Genomic DNA, 9895 nt, shown 5'->3' on the forward strand with positions numbered 1-9895 from the left:
CATAAGTTAAAACTAAATTTTACTGTTTTCAAAAGACTTAATATAATCTGTTAGATAGAATAAAAGATCAGTGTTTTGACCTGTTAGTAAGTTAAAGACAGAAGGGTAATAATGAGACATTTTTATTATCTTACTCTTTTTAAGTGTACATACAGTCTAGTGTCTAAAGAAAAAAAAAACATGACACGTGACGGATGTGTGACATTTGGTTTGATGCATCTCCTCACACTTCTAGTGCATGTCAAAACACTGAATACACCACCATGAGTTCAAAGAGATGTACTGCATCAGTATGGGATGTAAGAAGTCACATGCTGAGCACAATGTTTATTGTAAGTATTAAGAAACAAGTAAAAAGCAGAGTACATCGAAACATGATACAGAAATCTATGTGTAAATCAGATGACAAAATGTTTTACATCTGCAGTTGGAAACTCACTCATTGACAATCATTCTGACTGTAACACAGAGCACATCATCAGTGATGAAGCCTGAATCTGCAACACTGAAGCTTCACCACTAGAGGACAGTGAAACATCAGAGATACTGAATCACAACCCTGAAACAACATTTTACCACCAATCACTGATTGTTTACACACATTTAAAATTACTTTTAGTACTTTTCACTTTTTATGATTGAGTTGCATCTTAATCTGTTTATTCTTGACATTAAATTCATTAAACATTACAGTTAGAGCTTCAGTTTCAGAAGTGTTGATTGTTCACATTGGTGACCTTGTTGTACAGTAGTTGAACAAACGCTCACAGTCGAGGTGTCTAAGTATGAAAATGATTCAGTCAGTGATCTACAGTTGTCATTAACAAATAAATGAACGAATTAATGAAATTAAGTTTCTTATTACAGTTTTTGTGGAAACTGCCTGTACAACCAAAGCGATACTTGGGTATGTGACATTCAGCAAACTTTGTTAAAACCAAGGTCATGTTTGAATTTGATGTGATAATATACAGTATACTGCACATGGTGTGAATGTGATGCTTCCAGTTTTATGTGTCTGTTCTGAATATTCCTTTTTCTTTTTCTTTGGTCCCCTCCTGCTGGTTTTGTATGCGTAAAAATGAACCCAAAGAAAATAACTGATTTGTTTGGTCTCTATACATGTTGCCCCCCAGATGCTCCAAAGCTTCCCTCTGTGTCAGTGAGTCCCTCTGGTGAGATAGTGGAGGGCAGTTCAGTGAATCTGACCTGTAGCAGTGATGCTAACCCAGCAGCTAATTATACCTGGTACAAGAAGAATGAAGACTCACCAAAAGCATCAGGACAGATCTTCACCATCACTGATGTCAGACCTGAACACAGTGGAAATTACTACTGTGAAGCCCAGAACAGAAGAGGACGTCATAACTCCACCTTATATCTGACTGATGGATCAGGTAAGTTATGCTCATTGACGTTCACACACACACACACACACACACACACACACACACACACACACACACACACACACACACACACACACTCACACACACAGACATGCACATACACGTACTTGTATACTACATTATTGATAAGCCATATCTCCTTTCTGTGGGTCTCAATTTTTAGGGAAATCAGTATTTATAATTAATATCATTGTGGTGATTCTGGTGGTCCTGATGCTGATTACTGTGATTCTGTTGAGTCTGTGGATGTGGTAAAACAATAGAGAAAACATCCTTCTTTTATTATCTTATTAAAACATTTTCAAAGTCATGAATTTCATTTTGTTAAAGTTCTTGTTCTTGTTGGATTCAATCCAGGAAGAAGAAAACTCTGAGCTCCATCACTGAACTGAATGAACCTGTAGAGACTAGAGAGGTGAGAGAGAGACCTTATTGACAGAACTTACCCTAAAATACAGTTATGATTTGACTTATGAATGTACTAGAACACATTTTATTATCAACATAAAATCATAAAGGGAATTTAAATGTAAAGAAAAACTTGCTGAGTAGAAGTCAGTAATGTTTTAGGCCTTAAAGGTCAACACAGAATTGAAACTGAAGCATTATTATTAAAAATATTTAAAAGATTCTAACAATATGCAAATTGCATGATTGAGGCTCATTGAGTCTTATATTGTCATCTCTCCCCATCAGCTGGACTCTTCTGTGTATGAGAACGTCTCAGACTTGAAGGTCGTCGCTGCAGCACAGACAGAAGACACAGAGATCTACAAAAACCTGGAGTAAAGTCCAGTCAGGTTGGAGCCTCCTGAAAGGAGAAAAACAGGCTGACATTAGATTCATTGTTACAGTTACAAGAAGTAACTCATCGAATTTTCATGTGATTTTGTTGTGATGCAGTTGAACCAGAGGCTGAACTCACCTGATGGAAGCAGAAAGTAGTACAACAGTGAAATATAACAGTGGAGAGAGAGGCTGTAGAGGATGATGTGGACGTTTTCATGTTCAGTTTTCAGCAGCAGCAGCAGGTAGAAGTGAGCAGCACAGACAGTCAGTAACAGCATGTAGCAGAAGGTTTGAGAAGAATGTGCTGATGGCAGCTTGAACTGAATCATGTCGATGTGTCAAACATGATTGATTGTTTAGATCAGTTGAATGTCAGGTGGTGTTTGTGACTCAATTGATTTATAATTTACTGAGTGTGTGTATAAATAATGTATAATAACGTGTGTGTATATAAATGTATAAATAATGTAATCAATCACTTTTGAGGAATCCTGATTATTCTCTGGTGCAGTATACTGTATATTTACACACATCAAACATGATCTCAGTTCTATCACACTTTGCTGAATGTCACATTATCCAGATATTGCAGTGGCTGATTCACAATAAACAGCTTTCACAACAGCTTTCACAACAACTCTCTAGTTGGAAACATGATTTCAGTTCCCTCTCACTGCTGCAGAGGGCGACAGCGTGCAGAAAGTTTCAGCTTTAAATAAATTGTTTTTATGTTTATTTTTCATTTTATGAATTTATTTTCCAGCTTTGAAGAAGCTTTAAATAAAATGTAAATCTGTTCTTTTGCTCTGACTTATTTCTCACTTTCCCTCTATTTTGGATGAAACTTGTCACATTTTAATAGTTTATTATGATTTGGGATGTTGCTAAAATGAAGATGCACAGACACAGTTTGTATTGAAGAAGACCTTAATTGTCATGTGAGATGTTTATCACCTTTTAGGTCTATTTAATGTCTTTGGGGTCACTCAGGGAAGCAGAATGTGTGGCAGTTTACTGAGTATGAAGTCTTTTCAGTATAACAGTCCATATCTGTTAGTGACAAATGAAACTTAGTAAAAGTTCAGTCAGGAAGACTATCTTTTGCATGCTCAGGTCTGTCGTATTATTTCTCAAACAATCAGTCATTACCATCCCTCACGCACGCTCACTTATAATTTCCTTGCCGTCATTCCCCTGGGCATTCATTAAGATGTCAGCTGTTCACATCAGCTGGTCACATCTAACCAATAGCATGTTGACACACCTTCATTGTCAGCCTATCATACTGCGGCTGTCTTTTTAAATATGTTTTCTCCTTCTCTGCCTTAGTGCTTCTATGGTGCCATTTTGCGCTCCTCATCACTTCCCCATCACTGCTCAGTTTTTGCAGATTCATCATTGCATCACTTCATCAACCTCACTAGCCTTATCAGTCTCAACAGAAGTCATCAGCCACCACCGCCAGTCTCTAGACTCCACTGGGGGATTTATCTTGCTGCTGCTGAGTTTAATGTGAAGAGTAAACCGATTAAGAGCAACGACTAAAAGTACATTTAAATGTGTCTCAACAATCAGTGACGGATGGTTAAATTTTCATCCACACCCAATTAATCCTGAGGACAACTATTCTTGTGCTGTATCAGGATATGAGTCTTCCCCCTCTCCTTCAGTGTGTGAGTTTTCTCTGCAATGTCCCACTAACACATCAAGTGAAAACTTTGACCCACATAGTCTACAACAAGTCAGACCCAGTTTTACCTCTTACACCTTTCCATTTATACTTTGTACTTTTATCAACATAACTTTTTTCCTTAGACCAAAAGGAAATGTCAATTGTTGTTTTTTTTGTTTTGTTTTTTTAAAAAAATAACCTGTTAGCTTGTGCTAAGGTGTGTACGCATAGTCAAGTGCAGTGACAACATGACAAGCAATGAAATGTCTTCAGAATGTTTGTAGAGACAGCAAGATTTATAGAAGAAAACAAAAAAGATGTGTGACAGTGAGGCAGATAGAGTTATCTGAAACTACAGGGCCAATAACACTTAGTGTTATGAAACCCAGCAAGCAGACACACACACACACACACACACACACACACACACACACACACACACACACACACACACACAATCCAAGAGAGGAAAAACAAATATATAGTGAAACAGCTTATTTAAAAAGCAAAAAACTGCTTACACTGGTAAACATCTTTGCACTTTGTTAACGGAAAAGCATTTTGCAGATCATGTGTATTTTCCTCACTTTCCATCTGCTGTAAAAGTAAAATTTAACAGTTCTGTTTCCTTCAGTTCAAACTTTTAGACATTTCACTCATTTATAAGAGATTAAGTTCACCTGAATAACAAAAAAAAAAAAATTCTCATTTACCTCCTGTGGTGTCTAGCCCTGCAGACAGTTTTGGATTAACTTTGCTGTCACATTGTGAGATTTGTATGTTAATCTCAGTACACATTCAATCCAAAAGAAATAAGAAATTTTTTTTTAGATCTTTGCTACAATAAATATTGTGCTCATCATGTGACTTCTTACATCCCATACTGATGCAGTACATCTCTTTGAACTCATGGTGGTGTATTCAGTGTCTTAACATGCACTAGAAGTGTGAAGAGATGCATCAAACCAAATGTCACACATCTGTCACGTGTCATGTTTTTTCTTTAGACACTGAACTGTGCCCACACTTAATAAGAGTAAGTAAAAAATAACTGTGCACTGACACTGAACTGTGCTGCATTTTACGTCTTGCACTTGACTTCAATGAGGAAAGAGACAAATCTCAATATAGTATTGTTACACTTTCTTTAATGCTCAGAGCATGACACACTCACACTCGATACAGACATACGAGCTGCTGTAGAGGAGTGAGACCTGAAGAGTGGGGTGAATACTTCTTAATCTGTATCACACCAACCTGTAGGAGTTGTTGTGATGACTCTATGCATGATTAAATCCAGACAGACATGGCAGGATGTGTTTCAGAATAAGTAGATGTTCTTTGTTTTTCTTTCACACAGGAACAAACTGTTTTCATGCACAAACATGATTTCTATGACTGTCACTAAGCATTTTAACCTTTCACAAGTTCATACAAACATTTATACATATTCATACAGTAATTTAGTGCCAAAACTTAAAAAGAGGAAGTAAAAACTAAAAATGTCTCATTATTTCTCTCCTATCTTTATAATACTAATATGCCAGAACACTTGTCTGTTATTCTCTCTGACAAAGATTATATTAAGTTTTTAGAAAACACTAAAACTTGGTTTTAACTTATGTGTTTCCTTGCATTTGGCTCCTCATGCATATTCATAATTCTAAGAAAGAGGAAGTCAGTCAAGTGTTTTAACGTCCTGATATCTGACTTCTGCTCACAGATCACAGAGGACGAGCATCTTAACAGACAACGTCCTTCTCTGTTGTAAGTAGAATCGTTTACTGATATGATTATTACATGTTGTTTACATTATTTGATGTATTTTATTGTCTCTGAAGCCTCACAGAGAGATGAGAGGAGCAGCTATGAGTTTAACAGCAGCAGCGAGTGGATTTGTTGTCTTCCTTCTCTCTGTGTCAGGTACTGTATATCTACATTTACATTGTAGGACATTTAGCTCACTTATTCAGAGCAGCATGAAGTGATTTTAAGAGAGTAAATATAAAATATCCCAGATCAGCACTTTTCTAGGTTTGATGTATGTGTGATGCAGTATGATGAATAACTTTTAAACTCTACAACACCAAACATTCACTTCTGTTTATTTCTGTGTAAACTATAGCTGTTGAATGAAAGCAAAATGGTAAAAAATAACATCAATATTTACTGCTGAACACTTTAATAATATGATATTAAGATGTTCAGCTGTGTCTGTGTCATGGGTGGTGGTGGTGGGGGTGTCTAGCTAATAAGGTTTGTCCACCTTCCTTCCATGGATTGTAAGAATCATATATTTTTATACATGCATATGCATATATACATAGTTCTATGATGGTACAGCAATGCACTGAGAATTTCATCTCATCATGATGTTTTAAATCTGTTTGGTAATTTCTGCACTCTGTATTGTAGAGCTGGACAACTGTTTTAGCTGTTACAGTTATAACAGTTGCCCCTTCCTGTTAAAATTTATTGTCACACATTTTATTTTAGCTGCTTTCAGAAGTTTCCCTCACTTCATGTTCTGTATTTCTTTGTGGTTTTCACACTTAACTGAGCAGCAACTTGACCAAAGAACTAACAGAGAGGAAACTAACCAAGACAACCACAGACTCTCTAATGATTCATTTCCTTCTTCTTTTCCCTTTCAGTAAAACTGCATTAATGTTCACATGTTCAATACATTCTTGTTCCTTCACTGCACCTTCAGACTGTACGATGTTCTGTCTCAGTGCACAGAGAGATTAACTGTAAACAGCATCTAAAACTGTTTCTTTATACTGTAAATTCAAAGAAAACAGTTTGTCTTTGGACTTTTATACTCCTGTGTTCACTCAGAGCTCATTCAGAAATAAAAGTCAAAGTAAAAATTATTTTTAACAAGAATTATGAAGAAAATTATAAAGAAAATGAACATAAGAGACACATTTCAGGTGTTCAGCTTTAGCTTTTTTAAAATTACGACAAACAAGCAGAACAACAGTAAAAACTTGCAGAATGAATGGACTAAAGCTGAAACACTCAGCAGTAACAAATGATAAAATATGATAAACAACTGATAAAATACTGTATTCCAGTTCAGTTCTAGTTAGATTGATGCATGATGAGGAGCTTTGAATGACAATGACTGCAGATAAAATCATATTGGTGCCATGATCCACTTTGTCTTATTCACTGATTCTTAACTTGTTATGAATCTGATTGTGGTTTCTGATGTGCTCTGTGTTACAGTGGTACAGGGTCAGAATGGCTGGAGCGTGAATTATACTTCTACTCAGATCTGTGCCTTAAAAGGATCAACAGTGGACCTAAACTGCACCTACACATACCCATCCAGAGTAAAAGACAATGATACTGAAGTTGAGAGAACATTCTGGTTTACAAAAGACAGTAATTATGTGTATGTGGATCTGAGAACAGACTCAGAGTATTCAGGTCGTGTTCAGTATCACTGTGATAAGAACAACTGCACTCTGAGAATCACAGACCTGAGAGAGAGCGACTCAGCTGAGTACAAGTTCAGGTTCATAACAAACCAACCAGAAGGGGAATATACTGGTTCACTTGGAGTCACTTTGACTGTCACAGGTAACATTTTCATCTGAAGATTTAATAATTTAATTCCAAAAGGTGAACACAAGTGTATGTGTGTGTGTGTGTGCTTGTATGTGTGAATGTTGACAGTTAAGTTTAAAATCAAGTCTTTTCTTTTTTTTTTTCTTTATTCATATATACAGATCTCCAGGTGCAAGTGAGCAGATTAACAATCAATCCTTCTTGGGCAGAGCTGAAGTGTCACAGCAGCTGTCATCTATCTGATGGTTCCTCCTACATCTGGAAGAAGAATGGACAGGACATATCGGGACAAACATCTAATTCTTATTCAGGCAACTTTGATTCTACAGACAGCTATTCCTGTGCTGTGAAAGGACATGAGAAGTTCCCCTCTCTTTCACTGTGTGAGTTTACTTCACAGTCTTTTACACCATCTAGTGGAGTGTTTTAGCTAATGTATCATAACTGAATGTGTCATAAATTTGGGTGATATCACTTCCCTCTCTGTACTGGTCCCATTAAGCTCTTGGGATACTGATGCAAGTATCCCAACATCAATACAACCTTTAAAGCACCACTGACATGCATATTGTATAATGTTTGACAGCTATAGGCTACAAAGATAAAAACACATACAGGAACAGTCATGCACACATAATGCTTAATGTTGGAGACATCAAGCCTCAAGCTTTTTCAGCATTAGCGTGTTCTGTTGCACCTGTCACCACATCAAACAGTGTTGTCACAGTGTACTGACACACCCTGGAGTGCACTTCAGCATTATAGTTTAAACCACTAGAGGGCAGTAAAGACAAGGTTTCAGCTGGTGTTAAGTTGTTCTTTAAAGGAAAAAATGCACTGTGAAATGTATGTAGTTTATTTCTATAGTTTATTCAAGTGCATTCTTAACTGAAAGGAGTAATGCTAAATACTACATTTCCCAGAGAGCTATGAGATCACTTGAAACCCTACAGTATACATGGCTCCACATCTAATGATTATACATTTCCTTTATCAAACTGTATCTAGATTAATCATCAGTTTTTTTTTAAAGTATTGATCCACACATGAACTTAAATGAAAAACTTCAACATTGCATTATTAATTACATTTTGTGGTACTCAAGTGTAAAACACTCTTTATGTTTGTCCTTGTGTTGGTGCCATAAGCTTCATAAATAAGTCTCATGTCCTTCTCTGAGGTGGAAAGAAGGAGGCCCATGCAGTATCTCAGCAGGTTTACATACAGAGAGACCTTCATGACAGATTAAAGTCTGTTCTCTGATGTTGTTATGAGTCTGGTTGTGGATTCTGTTGTGTTCTGTGTTACAGCGGGTCACTGGGGAGTGATGTACTCTTCTACTCAGATCTGTGCCCTCAAAGGATCATCAGCGAAGATAAACTGCACCTACATATACCCATCCAGAATAAATGACCATGATATTGAAATTAAGGAAACATTCTGGTTTACTAAAGGGCCTGATAATGACCCTGTGAATCTGAGTACAGATTCAGAGTATTCAGGTCGTGTTCAGTATCACTGTGATAAGAACGACTGCACTCTGAGAATCACAGACCTGAGAGAGAGCGACTCAGCTGAGTACAAGTTCAGGTTCATAACAAACCAACCAGGAGGGAAATATACTGGTTCACCTGGAGTCACTTTGACTGTCACAGGTAACATTTTCATTTGAAATGGAACAAAACATTAGTTCAGGCAGAGCACAGAGCTTTACCAGCTGCTTGGCTACCAGCTGACTAATAATGGTCATCATATTGATAGAAGTGGACAGTGCTTCCATTATAACCCAACACTTCTTACTATTACTTTGTTTACATGCTAATGCTGACACCATCTGCTGCCCCAGTCTCCTCATTATATGCTATGCTTTTGGTATTCTTTATTTCTCTCAAATCTAATGTTCATCTATGTGATTATTAAGGTTATTCAGTAGAATCTTCATTACTGCTTGGATTCTCTGAGAGCTCCCTCAAAGAGCAGGTTCCTTTCCATCAAATCTAACTTTATAACCATTTGTTATAAATGGTTGATTTCTTGACGTTGTGATCAGTTAGTTTCAGATGTTTCAGATCATTGAGGAAATGTTACTGTGCACATGTGAATATTTGCTTGTATGTGCTGTATGTTGACAGTTAATTCTGAAATGATATTTGTGTATTTTATTCACAGATCCAGACTTCCAAGTGCATGTTAGAAAATCTTCACCCAACCAGCATCCCAACTGGACAGAGCTGACATGTCACAGTAATTGTCAGCTGCCTGTTGATCCTTCCTATATCTGGTACAAGAATGGCCAGCTAATGAAGGGAAAAAAAATATATTTTCATCCACATCCAATTAATCCTGAGGACGAGTATTCTTGTGCTCTATCAGGATATAAGTCTTTCCCCTCTCCTTCAGTGTGTGAGTTTTCTCTACAATGTTTCACTAACACATCAAGTAAAAA

At 36.8% G+C, this 9895-nt stretch overlaps 1 protein-coding gene across 1 annotated transcript; it reads left to right on the forward strand.

Annotated features, from left to right (window-relative positions):
* The first annotated feature begins 7064 nt into the window (after positions 1-7064).
* On the forward strand, positions 7065-9895 carry LOC137180488 (uncharacterized). The gene is made up of 3 exons (XM_067585879.1): positions 7065-7461; positions 7659-7830; positions 8725-9895. Exons 1-3 carry the CDS (start codon positions 7065-7067, stop codon positions 9119-9121), a joined length of 966 nt encoding a protein of 321 aa, XP_067441980.1. The 3' UTR covers positions 9122-9895.

This window comes from Thunnus thynnus, chromosome 3, assembly GCF_963924715.1.
Source record: "Thunnus thynnus chromosome 3, fThuThy2.1, whole genome shotgun sequence".
NCBI classification, from domain to species: domain Eukaryota; kingdom Metazoa; phylum Chordata; class Actinopteri; order Scombriformes; family Scombridae; genus Thunnus; species Thunnus thynnus.

Excerpts from the sequence above, each read along its gene's own strand:
- LOC137180488 (XM_067585879.1), top strand. The coding sequence starts at position 7,065 with ATGAATCTGATTGTGGTTTCTGATGTGCTCTGTGTTACAGTGGTACAG. Across the intron at positions 7,462-7,658 it reads AGTCACTTTGACTGTCACAG|AGCTGAAGTGTCACAGCAGC; the intron begins GTAACATTTTCA and ends CTTCTTGGGCAG. Across the intron at positions 7,831-8,724 it reads AAGTTCCCCTCTCTTTCACT|TCTGGTTGTGGATTCTGTTG; the intron begins GTGTGAGTTTAC and ends TGTTGTTATGAG.